Raw genomic sequence first — 26,290 nt, 5'->3', positions numbered from 1 at the left:
TTAAAGGGACATTTGCTGGACCCAGCAATATATATCTCTGTATATATTGTTTTTCTGGAGTCGGGGGCCAAACGAAGAGATGAACCCGTTGAATGTCTTGCAGGGTGGATTAAGATCTGATCTAGCACATAAGAGGCATGGACATGTCTTCAGGCTTTAGAGTGAAGCAAAAGTTGATAGTATTGATGCCAAAAATATCAAAGAGTGATGGTACCAGGTGTTATCGAAAAGGTGAGTGTATCCTGCCCCACCGGTGAAACCCGTCACAGATACATACAAAGCAAGTCATTTGTTTAGTGATCAAATACGGGAACATATGGTACAAGTAGTCAAAAAGGGAATTGATAAAAGCAACTTCCATCTTCCTGTTGGTTTACAATACGACATTATCTTGGAAATAGACACTTCACCCACACCTGATTTGTATTTACATGGTGTAAGATGATAAAAGTGATGTCCGACTACCTCAGCCATGGCGTGAAACAAAATACACAACACAGTTAGTACTGAAGTTAGTGTTTAATACAATGCAATAAAGTAAATACATTCATGTTGGAGAGATAACCTTTAAACATCAATCCTTTGAATTCCTATCAATGACACGACAAAACCCTTTCCATAATCATAAGATATCTCTGAAATGACACATGTCTATAGATGGCGTCTGATTAAATGTTATAACAAGTTATATGTGAAGAGTTAAACCGAAAAACAGTTGAACTCATCGCAGGGAAACAACTGAAATACAAACGGAACTATTGGTATGAGAGCAGTCATGAAGAATCATATTATATGGCGTCTATTCTGAAAACAAGCCTTAACACGTTAATAAGCATAACCTGTGACGTTTCTGATTATCAGTACGCAGTATCATAATTACATCCACCTGGTGACAATTTTAAACGTTCAAATCTATAAACAAAGTCACATAAGATCAATAAATCAAGTGGCACATGTGCCAGTATACTTCTTCAATCTGAAATAATGTACACACAAATTTAAATCAAATCAACCATATCTAAAATTCGATGGTTGCAATTTTGTTAATTATAGTCATTGTTATTTACAAATATGTCAATATCTATTGTTAAATATTTCTGTAACATCCCTGAAATAGCATCATGCGTGTTCTCTTACAGTTATCACAGCGTCTATTTTGTGGAGACACAGCACATGCAGTATTTCAATATCGCGATTCCTAAATCTGGACAAAGAGGCGAATTACTGTCAATAAACTAAACATTTTAGGACTATAAACATATTAAATAAAGTGAAATAGTGTATGTCTATATATTCTGTTGCAGTTACCTTGATGCAGAGTAACGTGCGATGTAGACTGTTACACCAAGGGTTACATATTTAACGATTCCTGTAGTGCTGAAGCCCAACAGTGTACGTGGAATGTGTTTTACGGATGGTGCGATTCACATGTTGGCGTACACATTCTCCGTCTCTAGATAGGTCGAGGCCAGGTCGTAACAAACGGATATCTCATCCTGCCAACACAGAGTAATAAATGTACTACATACACTAATTGCCTTATCCTTAATTTCAAAGTGGCAATGGCTCACACAAAATACATTGTGTCGTTGTGCTATTGTTGGGCAGTTTTTCTTCCTCAGTTTGTCGAATTTTACGAGAATTTAAGACCAGTAAAGCCAACGATTAACATAAATTTACAGGAAAGTTAAGGGTACAATTTGTTCCGTTGTTGTTGCAATACACTTTAGTACCTTCAATGTTTGACGTGTACAATATAAGTATTTTTTCGATGTGTATTCATGGCACACCGTCCCTGCATGTACCTGTGTGAGATGTTAGTGGCCCTTGAGTAATCGATGTGTATTCATGGCACACCGTCCCTGCATGTACCTGTGTAAGATGTTAGTGGCCCTTCAGTAATTGATGTGTATTCATGGCACACCGTCCCTGCATGTACCTGTGTAAGATGTTAGTGGCCCTTCAGTAATCGATGTGTATTCATGGCACACCGTCCCTGCATGTACCTGTGTAAGATGTTAGTGGCCCTTCAGTAATCGATGTGTATTCATGGCACACCGTCCCTGCATGTACCTGTGTGAGATGTTAGTGGCCCTTCAGTATTGATGTGTATTCATGGCACACCGTCCCTGCATGTACCTGTGTGAGATGTTAGTGGCCCTTCAGTAATCGATGTGTATTCATGGCACACCGTCCCTGCATGTACCTGTGTGAGATGTTAGTGGCCCTTCAGTAATTGATGTGTATTCAGGGCACACCGTCCCTGCATGTACCTGTGTGAGATGTTAGTGGCACTTCATTAAACGATGTGTACAGGCACACCGTCCCTGCATGTACCTGTGTGAGATCGTTGGCATGCAGATGCCCCAGTCGCCTGATGTTGTTGTAGATCTCCACCTCGTTGTCGTACTTCATGCCAAGCACAATGTTGCTGAGGATGCAGAACAAGGTAGCCAGGCGTTTTTCGTTCTCCCTGGAAAACATGTCATTCTCTCTGTCTTTGTAAAGGAATTTAGCAAATCAAAATTCACAATTGGTTGGTATCATGGCATGATGGCTTCGTTTAACTCGACCATATGTAAAGTGCAAAAACATCACAAAGTCGAAGAAACAAGGAACAATGAAATCATTGCTATGTTAATAAGGCAACTTAACATTTAACCAAATAATTAGTAAATTTGTATGATTACTCAAACGACCACAGTTAAGACTAGTATAAACGAATCACGGGAAGAGTACCTACCCGAAAACAACTGTCACAGGATTTGGGGTATTGTCCCTTGTGCCAAGGTCGACCTGTTCCAAAAGTTCAAGCAGGACGGAATGGTCGCCTCTTGGAAGCCTTCTCAACATGTACACACCAACAGTTTGGGACGAGGCATCACCCTTTAATATAGAAAGAGTGGCGAGTATCACATTGACATCGTACGCGTGTTAGATTATCTTGAGTTTATGTGTGTTATTACTTTTGATAAGACGTGATACAAAATGGAAGGCTGGACTAAAATATTAAGCGTATATGAGTCGGAGATGCATACTGAGTTTTTTTCAGTCGACAATTTTGCTATTAACGCTTGATTTTGAAGAGTTCTAGTTTTTCTATCTACCTTTAGTACATTTTGCGTTGACATGAAATACAATTGCTCTAAATCTAACTGACCTCCATCTGCCTGTGGATGTTCCTGAGTACGATGTCAGGGTTGATGGTGTTCTCGGTGGAGCATCTGACACTCACTGGACTCAGATCCATGCTTTCTCCTTGCGCTGGTATGACGCATGACATACTCTTGAAATGGAATAATTTATCGTATATTTCTTAAATCGTTTTCTTTAATCGGAAGAACCATACTTTTAAAATAAGATTATGACTGATTGCAGTTGGCAGATAATTAGATTACCACTTTCAGTTTGTTACGACTATGTTCTTTGCTTATGGCCGCTATATGAATACCCTTTAGGCTGCTGGTGGAGAGATCTTAACTTATACTATGATGGCTTCACCTGGTGCCTGTCTGGCAGGACAATGACAGTGGACGACTCCCGTTCCTCTGTGAGTTTCCAGAACAGAGAGGCCGTGGTGACGGAGGGGGCCTCAGTCAACAGGTAGCCATTCACAGACAGGTGGGACTGAAGGAGAATAAATACAAGACCTGGAATATGAATGAAACCACGTGTCATCTTGAAGTATTGGTATCACGGACATCCGTGTTCTGTTTAAATTTGCATTACTGGAGGTATTAGTTATAGATGAAGTGTTCATATATCGTAGATCATTTCATTACACAGTATCACTGAATGACAATGTCCATCGTGACACGTACAGGCATCACCACAGCTAGGATATCCGTGCGTCCGTCCACCCACACACGACCCTTCATGTTGGTTCCTAACAAGAGAAACAAATAATACATGGCAAGGTCAGGAAAAGCAATCGGTTAAACTCATATAAGACATGTCACTGTTAAATAAACTCTCCAAAAAGTATGACTGCTCTAATCAATTTTCTCATTCAATTCTTAATTAGACATTATAATCTAAATATATTCGAAAACAATTGCTTTTTCATCCTGTCAATCGAACTGTATGTGACAATTAACTCTGCTATCATTCAACAGCATGCCACCTTCTACTACAACTCAAGCTAAAAGCAAACACTTGAATATTCACTTTAGGTGTTAGCAAATATGTGTGGTTGTGCAGGTGATAATCTATTCTTACCTGATTTTGCTCGCTGTATATCGGACTTCACTCTCTAGAAACCCAAGAAGACAACACGTTTTGACATATGACCTATGTTTAGGTACTTTGGGGAATATGTAGTTTCGACATTCAAGGTAAATATATCCAAGGGATCAATATGAGTGAGTGAGTGAGTTGGGATGGAATAGTAGTCCAGGTGTGTCATGACGTTGTCAGCTTGATGTGAAAGAAAAACCCGAAGTGATGGAGGTGTTGAAGTTTATAACTCTGGTGAAACCCATGACACCTGGTATGGTGCTAAGAAACACAGAAACATAATCTGTGATTCAAACCCGTGACACCTGGTATGGTGCTAACAAACACAGAAACATAATCTGTGATTCAAACCCATGGCCACTGGTATGGTGCTGACAAACATAGAAACATAATCTGTGATTCAAATCCATGACCATTGGTATGGTGCTGACAAACATAGAAACATAATCTGTGATTCAAACCCATGACAACTGGTATGGTGCTGACAAACATAGACACATAATCTGTGATTCAAAGCCATGGCCACTGGTATGGTGCTGACAAACATAGAAACATAATCTGTGATTCAAACCCATGACACCTGGTATGGTGCTGACAAACATAGAAACATAATCTGCGATTAAAACCCATGACAACTGGTATGGTGCTGACAAACATAGACACATAATCTGTGATTCAAACCCATGACCACTGGTATGGTGCTGAGAAACACAGAAACATAATCTGTGATTCAAACCCGTGACAACTGGTATGGTCCTGACAAACATAGAAACATAATCTGTGATTCAAACCCGTGACATCTGGTATGGTGCTGACAAACATAGAAACATAATCTGTGATTTAAACCCGTGACCATTGGTATGGTGCTGACAAACATAGAAACATAATCTGTGATTCAAACCCATGACCATTGGTATGGTGCTGACAAACATAGAAACATAATCTGTGATTAAAACCCATGACAACTGGTTTCTGGCACGCCTCTGTAGTAGAATATTAAGACAGACCAAAAAACTGCAGTTCACATATCATCAGTCGTGATTTACTAGCAAAACAGTTCACCACCTGTATCATATGCCCATATAGATATGTTTCACCAGATATTGACATATAACCACTTGTATCAGTGTGGGTACTGTCATGTTGCCCATACAGATATGTTTAACCAGATACTGACATATAAACACCTGTATCAGTGTGGGTACTGCCATGTTGCCCATACAGATATGTTTAACCAGATACTGACATATAACCACCTGTATCAGAGTGGGTACTGCCATGTTGCCCATACAGATATGATTAACCAGATACTGACATATAATCACCTGTATCAGTGTGGGTACTGCCATGTTGCCCATACAGATATGTTTCACCAGATATTGACATATAACCACTTGTATCAGTGTGGGTACTGCCATGTTGCCCATACATATATGTTTAACCAGATACTGACATATAACCACCTGGATCAGAGTGGGTACTGCCATGTTGCCCATACAGATATGATTAACCAGATACTGACATATAATCACCTGTATCAGTGTTGGTACTGTCATGTTGCCCATACAGATATGTTTAACCAGATACTGACATAAAATCACCTGTATCAGTGTGGGTACTGTCATGTTGCCCATACAGATATGTTTAACCAGATACTGACATATAATCACCTGTATCAGTGTGGGTACTGTCATGTTGCCCATACAGATATGTTTAACCAGATACTGACATATAATCACCTGTATCAGAGTGGGTACTGTCATGTTGCCCATACAGATATGTTTAACCAGATACTGACATATAATCACCTGTATCAGTGTGGGTACTGTCATGTTGCCCATACAGATATGTTTAACCAGATACTGACATATAACCACCTGTATCAGTGTGGGTACTGCCATGTTACCCATACAGATATGTTTCACCATATACTGACATATAACCACCTGTATCAGAGTGGGTACTGCCATATTGCCAATACAGATATGTTTAACCAGATACTGACATATAATCACCTGTATCAGTGCGGGTACTGCCATGTTGCCCATACAGATATGTTTAACCAGATACTGACATATACCACCTGTATCAGTGCGGGTACTGCCATGTTGCCCATACAGATATGTTTAACCATATACTGACATATACCACCTGTATCAGTGTGGGTACTGACATGTTGCCCATACAGATATGTTTAACCAGATACTGACATATACCACCTGTATCAGTGTGGGTACTGCCATGTTGCCCACACAGATATGTTTAACCAGATACTGACATATAACTACCTGTATCAGTCTGGGTACTGACATGTTGCCCATCTTGAACACTTCCTTCCTTCCCCGCCGTTTAATGAAGTCCAGGGAGGCCAGGAAAGTATCTCCCACCGTCAGAACTTCGTGTAAGGTCGTGTACACACACGCATACTGCTCCTGGCATATAGGACAGACAAACATTAACATAAGTAGCGTATATCAACTACCTGCTGTGGTTACTAACTGATACCTGGCTAACATTCATTACTTATTGTGCATGTATGCGAAAGCGACCTTCCATAATCAACCTTAAGATTATAGCTTAAAATGACAATATTTTCAAGATTGAGCAACCTAGAAACGCACGTGTCGTACCTTTGTCTGAATCATATTTCTCCTCTGACGTCTCATGTCATTTGCGAACCTGAACACGTCAACTTTCTGGTCACACAAGGCCCTGTCTAGAAGGTAGTCCACTGCAATGTACGTTCCAGTGCGACCTATCCCAGCACTGAATAGAACATAAAAATACATAGCGTCAACGCCAGAGAACAATCAGCCTCGACTATCTGCTAAAACAGTCCATTGGACGTAAAAGGCAAAACAGCGATGACAATTATAGGAATGGATCACTGAAAATCACTGATGACACCAGGTGTTCGCTAAAAGGGCGAGCGTGTCCAGCCCTACCCGCAGTATCCGACATTTATACAATTTCTTTAAACATCTGAGCGTTTGTTTGTTGCCTGAGGCCACACAGTACTGCTTCTGCCATTCGACGGCGGCTTGTAAACAATGGAATGCTGACCAGACAGTCAAGTGATGGAGCAGACAATGTACTGGCATCATAGCACTGATGTTTTGATTTTCTGGAGCCTGCAAACAATATGTCAATTGTGAATTTCGTCTGCTGTATACAAGTGAATAGCTTGTGCTGTACATAAGTATACAAGAGAAACGTTTAAGGAACATGTTCGTTCTGCATGTAATAACTTTGTATCATATACAACCTGTAGACAGTAAAACAATCCGTAGCATATCACTAGAAGTTAAAACAAGTTGAAGTTTACTCTCAGGTTTAACTGCCCAGAAACAAGACAAAAATGTATACTGTCTTTTTACAGACCTGCAGTGCACCAATAGGGGAGAGTTGTCAGGGTTTGTCGTCTTTCGAACTCTCCATAAGAGCTCCATCAGTGCCGTTTCGTCTGGAGTACCATGGTCCGGCCATTTTGTGAAGTGGAATTGGTAGAACATTTTGTTTTCACCAGTCTGTTGGAAAAAGCATATGGTCGTCCCCGTTGTCACGATACACTTGGTCAGAAAAGGTTAAGAGTGAGTGAGTGAGTGAGTGAGTGACGTCGCCTTTAGTAATATTCAAGCAATATCACAGCTGGGGACACCAGCATTTGGCTTCAGACATTGTACCTATGTGGGGAATCAAACCCGGGTCTTCGGCGTGAATAATGCTTTGGGTACTATATTTAATAATTTCCATCGTTTGGTTTGTCAGGCTATAGGCATATTTCAATCATTGTCGAGGATATTTGAATTGCATCTGGACAATTAAGTGTAAATTATCAAGTCTCCTTTGGTCCCCAGTTAAAATTTGTACATAATTGTAATGGATATGAGGTACAAATGTTGATGTATTCTCGATACCCAAAACCTGGCCAAGGCTAACATGCTTATAATAATTTCCCTCAAATCATTGCTGACTTGCTGAATAAATATATCGAAAACACGAATCGGTTAACGTCGACAGACTGTCTAAAAATGCGAGTAGCGTGATTCGTTTCTTAAAATAAAAATTGTACCTCAAAATTATTCCCAAACTTTAAAATCGGTAATCGGTAGTCATTATTCTGCCTCGATATAGTGACATGCCAAACGTCAAACAAAGCATGTACTGGATCGTGTGAGTGTCCAAAAATCACCTCATGCCCAGACATAATTAGGCCAGTACAGTCAGTCGTCATTCAGAATTAAGCATCGTGACATCAACCTGTGACAAGATACTGGCAAGGTGGCCACATACCTGCTACCCTGCAAACAGTGATATTCCTAACATATTAGAGGGTCTAGAAAAGTGTGTATCTGCACATATACTGGCAGTGGCAAGAGATGACGTCATGTAACATTGCTTTATTTAGCAGTGACATACGGATGACCTTATTCCTGACAGATCAGAGAGGCGGGGAACGCGTGTATCTGCACATATACTCACAGTGGCAAGAGATGATGTCATGTAACATTACCTTATTTAGCAGTGACATACGGATGACCTGATTCTTGGCAGATCAGCGAGACGTGAAACGTGTGTATCTGCACATATACTGGCAGTGGCAAGAGATGACGTCATGTAACATTACTTTATTTAGCAGTGACATACGGATGACCTTATTCCTGACAGATCAGAGAGGCGGGGAACGTGTGTATCTGCACATATACTCACAGTGGCAAGAGATGATGTCATGTAACATTACCTTATTTAGCAGTGACATACGGATGACCTGATTCCTGGCAGATCAGCGAGACGTGAAACGTGTGTATCTGCACATATACTGGCAGTGGCAAGAGATGACGTCATGTAACATTACTTTATTTAGCAGTGACATACGGATGACCTTATTCCTGACAGATCAGAGAGGCGGGGAACGCGTGTATCTGCACATATACTCACAGCGGCAAGAGATGATGTCATGTAACATTACCTTATTTAGCAGTGACATACGGATGACCTGATTCCTGGCAGATCAGCGAGACGTGAAACGTGTGTATCTGCACATATACTGGCAGTGGCAAGAGATGACGTCATGTAACATTACCTTATTTAGCAGTGACATACGGATGACCTGATTCCTGGCAGATCAGAGAGGCGGGGAACGTGTGTATCTGCACATATACTCACAGTGGCAAGAGATGATGTCATGTAGCATTACCTCATTGAGTGTAGCGCTGAGTTCTCTGATGACCCAGCTAGCCCTGTGGATGACCTTGGTAACGGTGATGGTAAAGGGTCCAGCTTCAAGGTCAGATGTGTCAGACCAGTAGGGTTCACACTTCACCTTCATGAAGAAGACAGCTCTTGAAGCATTATTGAGCAAACACTAAAACATGCGTGCACATATCCGGTGACGAAAAGGGATAAGAGACAGATATACATTTCTTTAAAACTATATATTGTTATAAAACTTGTTTATTTCACTCACTAATGTCCCCTATTCGCATCAAATGAACACAACTGATCACCTTGCCCATCTCCACCAGGTTTGTCAACATGACGATCCTCGTTAAATTCTTCTGATATATCATTCTCCAGAAGTCAGCGACAGTTTTCTTGTTTGGTGCTGTGGTAGTTATAAATGAAAACAACGACTGCAGGAATACATACATATGCATACGTAACACGGCGTTCTTTCATTATACATTGCAAAAAAAATATTATGGGTATTAAAAAGATAGAGCAAAATATATATTATGGATTTTAAATTATGAAAACATGGATGTTTATATCACCTTGAGCTGCAATATAGGCTTGTTTCTTCGAAAATCCCTGAAACATAGCTTAATTTGTAAATATCATGGATATATCATATCTTTAATCATCTATGCTCATCAAACAGGCTTTGAAAAGGATTGATGTAACCAAATCATGAGTCTTACATACTATTGCAAGGCTTTCCATATCCACTATTATAACATTCCTAATGATGCATCTCGACACAAAGTGGTCACACTGACTGTGATTATGTTTACATTTGTCCACATCCATTCAGAACTGTGATCATTTTAATTGATGTTTCTCCGACATGCGAAATGGTGAATAAGAAAGATCAAGGTTACATTGATATAGCTGGCGTTGACATAGTCGGACGATGGATCCCCCGGAAGCTTGTCCAGGACAACTCGGTTGTAGTCATCTGCGGTAAACATGGACGTGTTAGTTTTCCTGAGGCATCACCCTCTGTATATAAATGGTCATATGAATGTATTGTTAACAGATATATAATGTCACAGTACATTGTGCGAATACTCACATGGGTAATATTGTAGGAATCTGTTTTTTCCTGTGTTCCCTTCAAGCTGAGAGTCTTCGTATGTGTGGGTGAACTCAGAAATCAATCGCTAGGTATTCAAAATGATTTACAATCAATGTATACAATAGATGCCTGCGTTCTACCATACACTATCTACTGTATAGGTTAGCATCAATATTATCGGAAAGGCAGAATAAAAAAGAGCAAACTTAGAAAATACCATTCTTTAGTAACATGCGTGTTTTCACTGGTTGGTTTTATCTGATAAGTGTGATGTCGGAACAAACTCTGTTTTTAGAATACATCTTTTCAAACCAAGTAGTATATTTGCATTGGTATTATATTGCCATTTGATGTTTTGTTGGTTGTGACAATCAATGCATCAGAACTTATCATTACACATACAATAGAATCCTTATAATAGTCTTCAAAAGAATCATCAACAATCACATGAACACACCTGGTATTCCTTTTCGAATCCATGTTTTGTAGCCTGCATGTCTCTAATCCTGTCCCCAAGCTTGTCTACCGCAACCTCGGTCACGATGACCGGCCCAATGTTGTAGTATGTGTCAGGTGTGTTAGAAACCCCAGCCTCACTTTCCACCTCCTCCTCTTCATAACCATCATTCACTCTTGGTGCTGCAGAAACACAACATTTACCCTACTAAGTCTATTATAAGAGTTGTGTGCCATTGGATTTTAGTACAACTGCCATCACAATAGTTCCACACGAAATGAGGCACTGTGAAGGCACATTCGTATATGTTCTTTCATGAAGAAGACCGGACTTCAATTTATTCTCTCTCTGCTGTGAAAGTTGTGTAGTAATGATGCAGGATGCATAAAGCCAGGCTCGCTATCTAAACAAGAACGACTGGCTGAATGCTGAACTGAATGCTGAACTGAATTGATATGATCAGGAGATCTTACCTTGCAGCTCTAATACGTGTGGTTCAAGGGCAGACACGTCCTCATAAACAGAGTGTTCTTTAGTCTTGCTGTTTGCATTTCTTTTCCTCCTTTAACATTGTAAGGTCAATTAATGTCACATAGTTTTATACAACGATGTATCGATGAAGAAAGAGCCATGCTCATAAAAAAAGTAAATGCCTCAACCTCGGTTAAAATAGAAAACTCAAACAAATACTCATCGTTTTAACTATTTGTCATTTTTGATATTTTTTTAATAAACATGACACTGCTGTATGTGCATGATACCTATAAAAGAAGACTGCTACAACAGTGACAACAACCGCAGCTACGGCAACAACTCCAGCAATCGCGCCACCAATCGCGCCACCATTTCCAGGTGATGACGATGCCGATTGACTTTTGACTGAAACCCATAAATAAGAATGCAGACTCATGAGTGAGTGAGTGAGTTTGGTTGAAGCCCATTTGTAATAGTATTTTAGATAGTTCACAGTGACTCAGCCTCATATTAAAAGACAACACAAGGTTACATGAACAAGAAGATGTGCATCGCTTTAATGTAAAGAGCAAACATGGATATCGCAAAATATTTATGTTTAACTGCTACATGTAAATCTATGTTAACATCGAGTATTAGCAACTACTATGTAACAACGCGTTAGCGTACCTCGTTGACAGTTGTCGTTACTCCAGCCTGGACTGCAGCCGACGAGACAGGTTCCGTTGACATGGTGACAAGGTTCATTGTCTATACAATGTCCGCACGTTGAGGAGCAGTTAACACCAAACGTGCGTGACTGACATTCTGCAAAATAATATTTTAACTTGTGATGTATATAGTTAATAATTATCTATCATAATACTCTTAAAAGTAAATATACTAATATCCAAAGGAACACCCTAGAATTTAAACAATAACCTGTGAATTCATAATTAATATATAGTACTCTGTGTAATGCTAATCGGTTTTAAAACTGAACTTTCTCAAATGGAGTTTTCACATCCGTTTATTCGTTGACACCATCTTTTTAATTAAATGTTTGGATTGGTTGTGCTACCGGATGAGCAGGACATGATGATGCTTTAGGTGAACCCCTAATTCACATAAGTTTTATCTAATTCGCCTTCTACGCCCAATGGAATCTCTTCCGGTAGATGTTAGCTACCGAGTAGTCTCGGACGTTGACGTTTGTAATTTACTTGTACCCCTTTGTTTATCAACAAAACTTAATCTCACCTCGTTGACAGGTGTCGTTAACCCATCCTGGACTGCAGCCCTTAAGACAGGTTCCAGTGACATGGTGGCAAGGTTCATTGTCCACACAGTGTCCACACGCTGAGGAGCAGTTAACACCAAACGTGGGTGACTGACATTCTACAGGTAAAAACATTATAATCTATAAGAGTAACACTTTTTTGAAGATACAGTAAAATATCCCTGATTCGAAGTATAAATGAAAACCTAATGTTCCATGACATTTTATGTTAAGCATATGTATAAAATCATTGCCATTAGATTAGAACAGAAAGTTACATATCATTTGTTAAATGATGCTGTATTACTAAGTTAGTACGATAGCCTCACATACTCAATATGCAGTCCACTCCCTCCCATCCAGGCTCACATCCTCCTTCACACCGGCCTGTATCCCGAGGACACGTGCCCGATTCTGCCTTACACTTCCGGGCACTGCAGTTACCTTGGCAACCGGGGCCGTAATCCTTATTTGGTATACACTCTGTAAGATAATATACTGAAATGCACTGAAAACGCACAAAAGTAAAAAGTGAAATTGACGGTAAACCTAATTTTATTTGGTGTTGGATGTGTACTACAATCACACTCAGATAACTTAGTACCACATTAGTAATGACAAGTGTCATTGGAAAGTACACAATGTTAATGTAGAGGAAATGGAAGTCACAAGGGTTCCAAAGACAAAGTCAGTCCCAGGTATGACTGTCCCTGGTTGGAATGCATGCCACAGACCGCCTTCTCATGGTCAGTATCAGTCTCAAGATAAGGGCTTGTGGTACCCTACGCCACTCACGTTGCATGACAAGTGCGAGCGCTGATCTCTAACTTTCGCGATTTGAGGTTGACGTGCAATGCGCTGTCCAAGGTAGGCCCACAAGTGCTCCATGGGCGATAAATCGGGAGATAATGCAGGCCATGGCATAACAGGTGCGTTAGTCTGTGCCAGGAAGCCCATAGAAGCACGTGCTGTATGTGCTCCGGCGTCCTGTTGGAAAGTATGCAGTTCTTGTGTTGACGCAAACAGAGGACAACGGGACGTTTTAAAAATGGCGTCCCTGTAGCAAACTGCATTGACAGGACCTATGCATACATGGAGCGTTCTGTGCCGAAATCTAATATCGCATCAAACCATCACACTTCTGCCGCCCCATCGATAATCAGTCGCGATCATCGTGACAACGTTCACCACGGCGATGCCATACCCGTTGGCGTTTCTGAGGTGAAATCAAGATTCGTGAGAGAAGAGAACGTCATGCCAGCGTCGAAGTAACCTTTGTCTCTGCCGTGTAGACTTGCATCACAGTGCCTTAGGGTCAGAATCGGGCTGAGGAAAGGATGACGGATCATTCCCGTTTCTAAAGTCTCAATCTCGGCATTGCGTCCTCAGTGCTATTCCGCAGCTACAGCGATTATGCGGGTAGTCCTTGAATGTCTTCCTTTTATACCCCATTTATGCACAAAAAGGTAATGACACTTTGCATTTTTCGTGCTTTGCACGTGTAAAAACGTGTTTTTGATTACTGTTCACTTTTGCGTTTTGATGACGATGAGTAATACTAGTTCTGTATAAAAGGTATGGTATGGGCGTCCTTTGTGTGTGTTTTGTTTTGTTGTTTTCAACGCCGTACTAAGGAATATTCCAGCTATGTAACCGCCGCCTGTATAAAATTGAGTCTGATTGATTGATATTACATGCAACCTTCTATACCGTCGTGAATAATGACACACAATCAAGCAAGTTACCAGGCCTGTCCACCAGATTCATTAAGTCATCTGGGGAGTATTTCTAACCCTACAGGGGAAATGCATGTATCAGTTAATGACAGTCGTTCGGCTTTGTATATCATCACAAGGGGGATAAGACTGACATAATTTTAACAGCTATGAAGAAATGAGGTGTTTTTGTCATCCTTTCGTATCTGTGATTTAACTTCATGCCTATTTGTTAACTGTGTCTTGGTCAACCTTCCTTATTCATATGGACAAAAATGAGTTTCAAAACTAAATGATACAACTGTGTAATATATTTATATTGCACTGACCTGATTTTCCAAAGATGTCATATAGAACTCTTTGAAATTAAACATTTGACATGGTAGGCGTTTCTCACCTGTTCCTGTTATCATCACCATTTTATTGTGATTCATTTATACTTGATTATTTTGTCATGGGAATCATACAATGGGCTCTTTTTTCGCAGCGATTTATAAAGATGATGTTTGTTTCGTTAGTTGGTTTTTAATGCCGCACTCGTAAATATATTACATCTGCTGACATTATTAGGCATTGGCTTGTCTGGTACAGCTCGACTGCAGGCCGTCATTATATGCCAGGGCTCGTACTGATTGCGGCAGTAAATGACATTCACTATGAGGTGTAGTTTTACCTTCTCTGCAGTCTTCTCCCCTCCAGCCTGCCTGACATCCATCTGTACACCAGCCTGTATCCCGGGGACAGGTGCTCGCCTTTCCTTGGCACATCCGGGCACTGCAGTTTTTGAGACATCCAGTTCCATATTCTAGACCATCGACACATTCTGTGGGGATATTGACATAAAATCGTTGTATGATCATGATGCTTTATTCTTTATGATTCCTAGCAACATTAGTCACAGTGGAACAGTTCAGGTTCAGAATTGTGACCTCAACTGTCACAGAGCAGGTGCATTGAAGTGCCTCTGGATGACACTAAACTCACTGTGGAACATAGTGATGGCACCCACCTTCTGTACAGTCTGTATACTTCCATCCGGCCTTACATCCATTTTTACATTCCCCAGTCACGTGGTCACATGCAGATGAAGCGGTCCCATCACACTGTCTACTGGAGCAGGGTTTGCTGCACCCATCTCCGTATGTATTGCTGCATTCTGTATATTGGGAATACACCATAGCCTGGTTAATGAAAGTGAAGAGGTAGAATCAACGGGATAATGAAGTACGCAACCTAGTCACATATCACATATCATTTCATCACGATATTAGTCAATATAGACCAGTTCAAAGCATGTGTTGTTGTGGATTGCTGTAACTCCGAAGTAAGTCTCCCTGACTTAGCTGAGGGTGCGGGTCACTGCTCGCAACACGAGGCACTGGGGTGTCTGCTCCAAACTCAATTATATACATGCAGTCATGATATGGTTAGCCAGGCTTGGGCTGCGGGGTGAAGAGACATTCACGATCAGACGCAGTTTGAATGGATCAGGGCTTTCTACACCGCATGTATTGCTGCATAATATAAACATCAAGACAAGTTAAGCACCCCCTAATATAATGTATGATAATACACTACCATAATGCTTAATGTTGATGGCAGTACTAATTATGATATTAATGTTGTTTTGTCCGAATACCGGACCGTTCATGCCTGATGGTGACGTCCCAGTTCCCCGTGTTTTACACGTGCATCATGCTTCCCTAGAAGTCAGCAAAAGACAATAAGTTCGCCCAGCAAATACTGGCACTGAAAACAGTGTAAACTGATTTGTGTAATCCTCAAATGGTACAAAGGAGATTATGAGAAGCACAAAGACGAAGAATCATTGGTATGTATGCCACAGGGATATCTTTCAAGGCGATTGGACGTCAACTGGGTTACCATTACTCAGTAATCAGCCGACTAGTGCGAAAACAAGCCCAAACCAATTCAGTAAAGGACATGCCACGTACAGAAATCCCTCCTGTGACGTCAGGACTTGAAAACAGCACATTACTGCATATCTCACGATTGCAAGCTAGACCTTGTGACTATACGGGGCAATCCCATTGGTGAACGTTACATCCGGGAAGTTCTGTAACCAGTTGTTGTTCCCCATTTTGACAACCACCCTCTGGCATCAAGACCCCTGTTCATGGACGATAAAGCTAGGCCCCGCCGTTCAAGAGCTGTGGCTGCATATTTAGCCAACAACGCCATTGCAGCTCTTCCTTGGCCTGCAGTGAGTCCCGATCCCCATAGAACATATTTGGGACATTTGGGACACTCTTGGACATAGAGTGCAGGAAATGGACCCTCCTCCACACAATCTGGAGCGTTGCATCATGAGTGAGCGCGATTTCCCCTTCTGCCACCTGATATTAAAACTTTTGACACGCGAATGTCATTAATGGTCGTTAATGCACACTTTTATTCTTTATGTGCAATAATTTAAGGTTGTTCCAGATTAGCAGTGCTATATTTATAGAGGGTGTTATGCTGTGGTAAAAACAGTACCGGTGTTTGGGCAACCATATCTCAATTAAATTCCATTCGGGCTCAAAATTGTTTTGTTTTACTTGTTCTCAGATGATAGCTCTTTACAAACATAGTGCTTTCTCCAACTTCACTCTGCCCATTTTATCATGTTCGTGATTCTTATTTACTATACAGAATATTTCTGGGGTGTGCTGAACTTTTTTTATGTGTATATATGTAAATATAATTACGAAGGAATGTATGATCATGGAAAGAAAAAGCCTTGAACTAGCCAATAAATATTTGGGTCAGAATATTATCGAGCGTATGATAAAACATGATTTGTATCATTTATTATTCACAACAAATGTATATATTATTGGGACTGGTGTTACTTAACACGCATTACTCACTGATTTCAATGAATAGCTGTAAGTACTTTGATTTCCGAACACTGATGTTGCTGACAGACATTTCAGGGATGTCACGTTTACATAACAAACAAAAGCAACACAATTCTGTCAATAATCATAAGAAACCTTTGCTAAAGCAGAACTCGTTGTACGATTCCCACTGTATCATAAGTAGAGGCTATGAATCACTGCCAAATTGACACCATGTGTTCGCATAAAGCCTAGTGTATCCTGCTCAAAAACACGTGCAAATAAAATAATAAAAAACATCTTCCAATGTACAAGGACATTCTAAGGCTCTGTAATATTCTGCTTCTGTAATCCATTTAGCACTGACCTGTCGCGCAACTGTTTCCAGTCCAGCCAGGTAGGCAGAGTTGTGTAGGACAATCTCCTGTTGTGTAGCCGCAGGGTCCGTCTTTACAGTGGCAGTAGTGGTCACAGTCATCCCCAAAGGTACCAGGATCACACACTGTTAAACATAATGGTTGCTCTGTTATCGATTATATCGAGGGTCAGGGTCAGATAGACTGCAAGTATAAAGTGGAGAATATATATCAGTCCGTCCGTTTGTTCATACGGTTTTCTCAGAACTTGAAATATTACACTCGTTTTGCACTCATGCTGACTTTTTTTCTTGTGGTGAAATAAGACGTAAAATTCTGCCCGATCATACCGATGAAATCACATGACACGGACCCATGATATCACTGAACAGGTTTCTGACCAATCCGTGAGGTGATGCCAGCTTGCAGCACTACACAGAGGGGGTGGGTGGAGGCGTGGGGGTGGGGGGGGGGGGGTGGTATTCCCACACATGTTCACTTTTTAATGAAATACTGGTATTGGAGATTCAATTAAACCAACAAGAATATTGATCATCAAGCTTTTGTCCCCAATGATCAGTAGCCCATCCCATTGTTCATGGGAAGATTTGGGGTGCCTTACCATCCACCTCCACCTCACAAAAATCCATGACTGTTAACACAGTGGTGTACAGAAGGATATAGCGCCCTCTACCGTGACAAGGTGCATGAGTGACGTTACTTATTTTCATCCCATCGTTTCTTTCCGTGACGTTGTAACAGTTGAGACCACTTGGGACCTGGCTAGAGTTGGTTAGATATACTTGGATGCCATTTCGTCTTGGTGTATCTGACGATAAACATGAAAATACCATTTCTTAGAATAAAGGAATACACGAAACAACGACAAACATGCTCACAAACCTTCACACAGCCAGTCTGTATTAGAGCTTCCTTCTTGCACTAATACTTTCTCGCAAAGCCAGTTATTATTACCCAATGTAAAACCAATTTATTGACTTATTCATTGCTTATTCATATCAATGATAGCAGTTTTGAGTTGCTTTTCTAGTTTTATCAACCTCTGGTTCTACATGTATATGTCAAAAACAATAAATTTGTAAGTTTCCTCGTAAATATACAATATACAGCGTATCTGATTTATTTGCCCAGATAACGCACTGCATACATGGACTTGGATTGGGTTTAGGTGTTTATATCATGATACAACTGACTTACAGTCAGTTCTGAAGTAGATGGTAACTTCACGCATCAACACTGTGTCATTGAGATCCACACGCCACCAGTTTGGGTTGCTGGCATTTGTCTCTATACAGACAGAATACGATTGTGCAGCAGTGCTTCCGTCCGTGGCACGGGATGACGGGTAATGACCATCTCCACTGGATGATGTAGCTTTCATCCGTGCAACATTACCTAAAAATACATCGACGAGATAATTCTTTAAGTAATAATACAATGTTTGCATTCAACATCGTCAGCCTGCGTTTTTTCACAAACTTTGGTCACTTTCTTTACCTGAAAGTATCAAACAGGGTGTTAACAAAGAAAGTACACAAATGTTGGGATTGGAAGACTTTCAGTACAGATAGGTATTGTATTTCCCTCTCTCCTCGACGATGTATATTTACATGTATGTTAATAACACTAACCCTTCATCCTCTCTTTCACATTCTCGGGCAATTACTGGGTTTTTTATATTCATTATACTGGTGTCGCTGGCAAGTAGTATTCATGACTTTCTCACAGCGTATCAGATAGAAATCATTACGTTTTGGGATCGACCGTTCAATATTCACCATATTGGTTGTAGTATTTTATCACTGTTTGTCATGGGTTTTTTAAATGTTTCTGAGTTAGAAACACCAGCTTCAAGGCAAACAATGAGACAAGGTACCATTTTATGAATTTTCTAATTGTCGTAATGTTGTGCAATGTTAATATATCGGAATATGCATTAATGAATACAGTGTCACATTGTGGCGCTGCTGTATGTTTCTGAAATTTGAACAAAGCATGAATGCGCCCAATGTGCATACATCCGTTAACAGGAGCTAATTCTGTGAATTAAAGGATCGTCGGCTGTCAGAAGGTTGATCCATTAAGTATCGCAGAAACATTTGCACAGGAGCATTCTGAAAATAATAACAGATGACATACGTTGACTTTACAGTTCTTAGATTTGCAAAACACTTGTGACTGAGTGAGTTTGATTTATCGCCTTAAAAAACACAGTATATCAGTAATGTCATGGCCAGTCAGTTTGATGTGGGAGGGAAACCCGAAGTGATGCAGAGAGCAGACGTTTACCACTTTGGTGAAACACGTAAACATCGATACCATGGCGACAAACTTCGGAACATAGTCAGGGTGAATCTAGGATTCCAACTCACAGATATATCGATTTGTGGACTCGATTTCTATAACTGCTGGTGGCCGGAAATTAATGAAATAGATATACAAAGAGTTTGTTTCTTGCATTGGGAGTACGTGAGTGAGCTAATTGGCTTTAACGCCGCTTTGAACAGTATCCCAGTTATATCCCCTCCTGTCAGCTTAATGTATGAAAATTCTCAAGTGATGCTGGTCTGAGAGGTTTACCTCTTTTGTAAAACCCAAGGGCACGGATATGGTGCTGACTAACCAAGACACATAATCAGGGCCAACCGGGATTCGAACACACAATCAGAGAGACAACTATGCACAGCGAATTGCGGCGCCTTCAGGGTTAGGGCCACCCTATCCCCTCTTGCTTTGTCAAAATGACACCGACAAAAGTGATACTTCTATCAAAGATTTGTTTTCCTTCTGCAGAACACAGTCCCTATTGTCATTGTATTAAGGCCATTAAATTCTTTAGGGTTCAAAAGTTAGCAGAACTATTTCGGTGCGTGCATAGATTAATTAACTAAAACACATTCGCACCAGTATTGAAAACGGGCAACAACGCAAAAATGTTATGTAACGACGCTGCAATCAAATGAATATGTTTTGTCGTGTTGTACATTTTGAAACGTTTTGACGCATTTGAGATAATTTTAGACAAAATATTTTTAAAGGGCGACAAGACATTCCTAAACCAATGCTCTACACCATGCTCGTACCTGTGATATTCTGGATTCTTTGAAATTGCTCTGTGAGATATATTAATGAAATGGATGTGAATCCATGTACATACTGTATCAAGATACGTTTGGGTGTCACAAAGAAGCTCCAATAATTCAGAATACACCGCTGAAACAACTGTTGAAAGCCACGATATGTGTATGGTGTCGATGAATCATGGATCAAACGTCAGTAGGATGTCAGTAGTGGTTTGTGCTGCTGTAGTTACATACGTGTGTGACATGTCGGACCAGACCATCCTTGGTGACAGACTGGCGGACTGCAGCCGGAAGTAGAATCACACTTGTCTTGTTCACAGTTACATCTGTAACCACACTGGTATCCGTATGTACCGTTAGGACAGCTGCCTGTAACAGAAGTATTGTATCACAGAAAGACAGTGACACAGTTAGCCGTATGTACCGTTAGGAGAGCTGCCTGTAACAGAAGTATTATATCAGAGATAGGCAGTGACACTGGTAGCCGTATGTACCGTTAGGACAGCTGCCTGTAACAGAAGTATTATATCACAGATACACAGTGACACTGGTAGCCTTATGTACCGTCAGGACAGCTGCCTGTAACAGAAGTATTATATCACAGATAGAAAGTGACACTGATAGCCGTATCTACCGTTAGGAGAGCTGCCTGTAACAGAAGTATTATGTCACAGATAGACGGTGACACTGGTAGCCGTATCTACCGTTAGGACAACTGCCTGTAACAGAAGTATAATATCACAGATAGACAGTGGCACTGCTGACTGTATGTACCATCAGGACAGTTGCCTGTAACAGAAATAATATATCCGAGATAGACAGTGACACTTGTAGCCGTATGTACCATCAGGGCAGCTGCCTGGCTGAGAATTCATGGGAACTTTGGAAAGAGAATTGTCGCTTTTATTTTTAACGTTCAAAGTCCAAAGTTGTGTCTGTGGTATCTGTCTGTTATACACACACGTGATATTACATGGAATACAGATATCAATATGACAGGTATTTGGATAATGTTAATATTTCTAGAGATTTACATATATACTGAACAACAAAAGTTCCTATGACATTGAATAAGATTTAATGTAAAGTTATGTTTTTTACCAAATCTGAAACGATTTCGGTTTGAAACAGATAAAAGACTCATGAAAGTGTTCAGATGGTTGAATTTGCCATACTGACTTCAGAAAATGTGTGATTTCATTAAAAAAACATGAACATGCCAAAATGTCAATTTACAAATCAATAGCGTGTGTGTCTCCCTTTGGTTGCAATGCAAGCAACACATCTTCATCTTTTGGAATGGACCAGGCGTCGCACAAAGTCCTGTATGATACCTGTCCATATCTGCTGGAGCATGTTTCGAAGTTCCAGGAGTGTCTGTGGAACACGTGGTTGACGTCGAAGGCGCCGATCCATCTCTTCCCACATGTGCTCGATTGTTGAGAAATCAGGGGAGCGAGCCGGCCAGGGGATGACATTCTCGTTGTTTTGTTGAAGAGAATGCTGAACAAGTCGAGCAATATGAGGCCGGACGTTGTCATGTTGAAAGCCAATGCCTAGGCCATGACGACGCAAAACGATAGAACAGGGCTGATGATATCGTCGCGGTAGCGCTGTCCATTGAGATTTCCCTCTATCACTATCAGCACTGTCTTGCTGTAATCCCACCCCATATCATACCGCTGCCGCCCACGAACCGATCTTCTTCCATGACAAAATGATTGACATAATGTTCACCTCGACATCGGTACACTCGAATCCGTCCATCCCTGTGGCTGAGGTGAAAACGAGACTCGTCAGTGAATAGAACTTGTCCCAAATGCATGGCCGTGCAGCGTAGACGCTGTCTGCATCACTGTAGACGTGCCTGACGGTGGTTTCCTGTCAAACTGGGACGTCTGGCGGATCTTCTGGAGACAATCGTTGCACATCTGAGGCGGCGACGTCACTGCATTCGTCTGTTGCCAACGTTGCCATAAACCACAAATGACTCGATCCTGCTTCAAACACAGCTCGCAGACGCTCATTTTCGGACAGGCGTGGCATTTTGTAATGTTGAATGAGTGGTTGTTGTCAGCACGATGCTTAACAATGCATATGGAATGCATATGCACATGTTTTTATACCCTTTATTGCGTAGTGAAATGCATGGGGTTCGCATAAAAGTCAACATTTGCATGGAATGGATGCTTTTCAGTAGCAGTTGCGATTTTGTGACTTAATTCAATACATGTACTACAATATTGAAAATACACTAACATATTGGTGTCACAGGAACCTTTGTTGTTGAGTATATATATGTTTTATCCAAGTAATATCAACTGATCCAGCACGTGTTTAAGGGGACATATATTCTTTCTAGGCTTTTAAGTATGTGTCGCCTAAGATCAATTTTGTCATGCGACTATAGCTCTGAAATCTTGGGTGAATATGGTTCATTGATACCCATTTTATTGGCTTTTTATCACAGCGTTGAGTTATACAATAATTACATTTAGTACTAACGACTTTTATTGCAGGTATATCACCTAATGTTTACAATTTCACCTACTTCCGTTGCATCATTTCACATGCGTTTCCTCGGAAGTTACGTAATCATCTCGCCTTTCATCGCGTCTTACATCGTATTATCACTTTCCACTGTCAATGCTGCCGGGCCAAATGCATGTGGGGGTTTATCAGTCTTTTCAGAACGAGGCTCCCGGTGACGTGTAAATGCCAAACACGTCCACCAATGAAAATCGTCCGTCGGGGGAATCCCTCGTCTTCAACTCAGATGTTATTGATGTACATGTCAAACAACAAACCAAGCAAAAAGTATGGCGAGGTGAGTATGTTGGCATCGAGACACTTCTACCCAACGACGGAGACATTGAAGAGGGCGAAGCTCTTACTATTATCACCGATACAACAGGTGAGGTGATATTTAAACCTGTCAAAGCGCCAACGAAAAAAATAAAACTTGGATGCTGGACGTCCGCTTTCCATATTTAAATGAATCTATACCTCGCCAAACATTTCAGTCTACTGATGGTGCAAAGTCTACCATCTTACATGGAGACAATTCGTTCAGGCGCACTTCGATTTGGACCAGATGCCTGGGGTCCAACCGCCAGCAATTCTGACATAGGATGGCTAGAGATGCTGTGCGACGATGGGACAAAAGCGATGGTGAGCTAAACAATATATGATCCCGCAGTCGGGGCGTCAACAGGTTGGTGGTTCATTTGGTCAGCTGACTGCTTCAAGTGTTTCAGACCCTGCACTCAACGTATGCTACGCGTTCAACAAACGTCTGTAAAAAGTGTCTTTTGTCATGTGGCTATAGCTCTACAATGTTAGGTGTATGTCCCGTTTGCTCGAAAACTATTTCGTTGGTTTCTTTATCACAGGTTTGAGTTAAACAATAATCCTTACCTTTGAACTTCCCGTTGTAGAAAGCAATTTGTTGGTACACTATCTCAAATCCAATTTCCATTACAATCAGGAGTTCAAACAATGTTTGTGAATGGATCTAATAATGGAAGGAAGGAACGATATAAATACAACTTCAACAAAAATAAGACAAACTCACAGTACATACCTTGAAAAACCAAACGGTTTTTTTAACATATATCTATATAAATCTTCGAACGTCATTTAGAAATGATACGCATGAGAAATATAATGTATGGATGTCATCTGTTTTTTTGTAAAGGACACAACGTTTCGGAGTTCATACCTACTCCATCATCAGGTGAAAAAATGCTGTGGAGCAGACAAGATATAAATGTACCTGTAAGAACAACAAAAGTAATAAGATAACAAAAGCGGAAACTTAAGAAGGGAAGCCAACGGTTAATTGACTTCGATAGGTGTTTAGCAATGGACACATGTAAGCCAAAACCTAACAGTTAATTAGCGATGATAGGTGATAGCGAGAGACAACTGGAAGCTTCTTGTAAAATCCTTTGTCACTAGGGGTTGTTGTTGTTCGACAGGACTTTGGTGGCTTCCCACTTGATTTTAAGGTCTTGTTTCTTAAGGATATGTTTGGAAATAGCGGATTTCAGGTCTAGTTTGTTGACACACGTCTGATTTTCTTTGAGTCATATGTTGAGGGGTCGGAGAGTTTCTCAAATGTATTGGTGGCCAGCAGGGGATCTGGTATATACATCCTCTGGGATTGGGACTCGCGATGCTGGTGCCTCTACCATTGCTAGAAAAAGTGACATCTACGTTTGTTTTGTTCGGGAGGTGGGAAATTTGATGAGTGGCCGGGCTGTGGTAGGATATGGTGATTGTGTTGAGGCGACGGGGCAAATTTTGCTCGAGGATCGGAGTTTTTGAGGGTCTTGAGGATATCATTTATAGCATTTATTCGACTGATGAAAGAGTAACTATATACTCAGAAACGTTGTTTTCTTCATAAGAAAGCCGTTGACATCCGGAAATTACCTTTCTTATATAGCTATATACTACGCAACATAACAAGTCCTGAAGGTAAGCATATAGGTGTAGCCATGAATACAAACAGGAATAGTATTGATTTAGTTTTATTCCGTTTGTCAGGTTGCAATTGTTCCAAAATAAGTCTGTTTGGGATAGATTCATGCAACAAATAGAAGTAGAATTGTTTCATCTATCAGAATGATTTAAAGCTATTTTCTGCCACTGCTTAAAACGCACCATTGCGCAGAAAGTCTGTTTTACTAATGTGTTGAGTTATCACGATTATGAATTACGTTGTATACATACACAAACCCATCTAAAATCCTCTTTTAAAACTGTTCTGTGGTGCATATTCCTTTAATGTGACCACCGTTAAACACAGTTGTAAATTCCACAGTGGGGTGAAGTCAACAGATCGCCCTTCTGTTTTGTTTGCTCAGCAACTGTTACTCTGATATTTGTTTATGTTAAGTAGATCCTGTTAGGGGCTTGTCTACAGCTGAGGTCACAAAGTGAGTGAGTGTACTGGTTTGGTGAAAAATGATGTTCAATGCATCACATTTGGATATTTCTTCCATCTTCGTCACTTTTCAACATATAATACCTTGATCTCCACTGAAATGCTTCTGATCACAGAAGCACATTACTTAAATAGGCATTGATATGGAGTGGAAGGCATATATTTTCAACAGTACCTCACTTCACTTCTTGTGGTGATATTGCACACTCGTGTTGCACAATACCTGTTGATAGCAAACCGCCGGCACTCGATCAGTCGTTGTGGTCATACTGGGCTGATATGTGTTTTCGGGGAGCGGATCTATTTGGCAACAGCTATATCATGGTGTTTCAGACCGTGAAATGTATTCCTACCTGTTGAGTGACCAAGATACAATTCCTAATGATAAACTACCCTGGTGGTCTCATACCTCAGTCAGTTGCCAGTCAACACTAGACCAAACACGTCACGTATCATACTGTGACCTGTTGTCATACATAAACAAATGTTAATAAGTCGACGCGACATTCAGACCTGAAAAGATATGCAAGTTTAACTTACATGAACACTGTCCTAGAAGGATCATGCACATGACCGCAGTCCCCAGGTAACTCGCCAT

General features: G+C 40.7%; 1 protein-coding gene across 1 annotated transcript; it reads right to left on the bottom strand.

The window, feature by feature from the left end:
• Positions 1-552: 552 nt before the first annotated feature.
• On the bottom strand, positions 553-26,290 carry LOC139478828 (receptor-type tyrosine-protein phosphatase epsilon-like). Its single transcript, XM_071261488.1, has 28 exons — positions 26,233-26,290; positions 20,976-21,110; positions 18,856-19,053; positions 18,260-18,466; positions 17,649-17,783; positions 15,448-15,594; positions 15,112-15,261; positions 13,057-13,206; positions 12,705-12,842; positions 12,138-12,272; positions 11,753-11,879; positions 11,465-11,553; positions 10,992-11,173; positions 10,532-10,619; positions 10,338-10,414; positions 10,011-10,047; positions 9,744-9,841; positions 9,434-9,559; positions 7,618-7,763; positions 6,867-7,002; positions 6,525-6,668; positions 4,219-4,252; positions 3,822-3,886; positions 3,502-3,627; positions 3,161-3,286; positions 2,744-2,886; positions 2,338-2,473; positions 553-1,496 (listed from the first exon to the last, which is right to left on the bottom strand). Exons 1-28 carry the CDS (start codon positions 26,288-26,290, stop codon positions 1,425-1,427), a joined length of 3,405 nt encoding a protein of 1,134 aa, XP_071117589.1. The 3' UTR covers positions 553-1,424.

This window comes from Haliotis cracherodii, unplaced genomic scaffold (assembly GCF_022045235.1).
Source record: "Haliotis cracherodii isolate W230 unplaced genomic scaffold, xgHalCrac1.p SCAF_4, whole genome shotgun sequence".
NCBI classification, from domain to species: domain Eukaryota; kingdom Metazoa; phylum Mollusca; class Gastropoda; order Lepetellida; family Haliotidae; genus Haliotis; species Haliotis cracherodii.
Note: the sequence above shows the minus strand (reverse complement) of the source record. Positions and strands in the feature narration are given on the sequence as shown.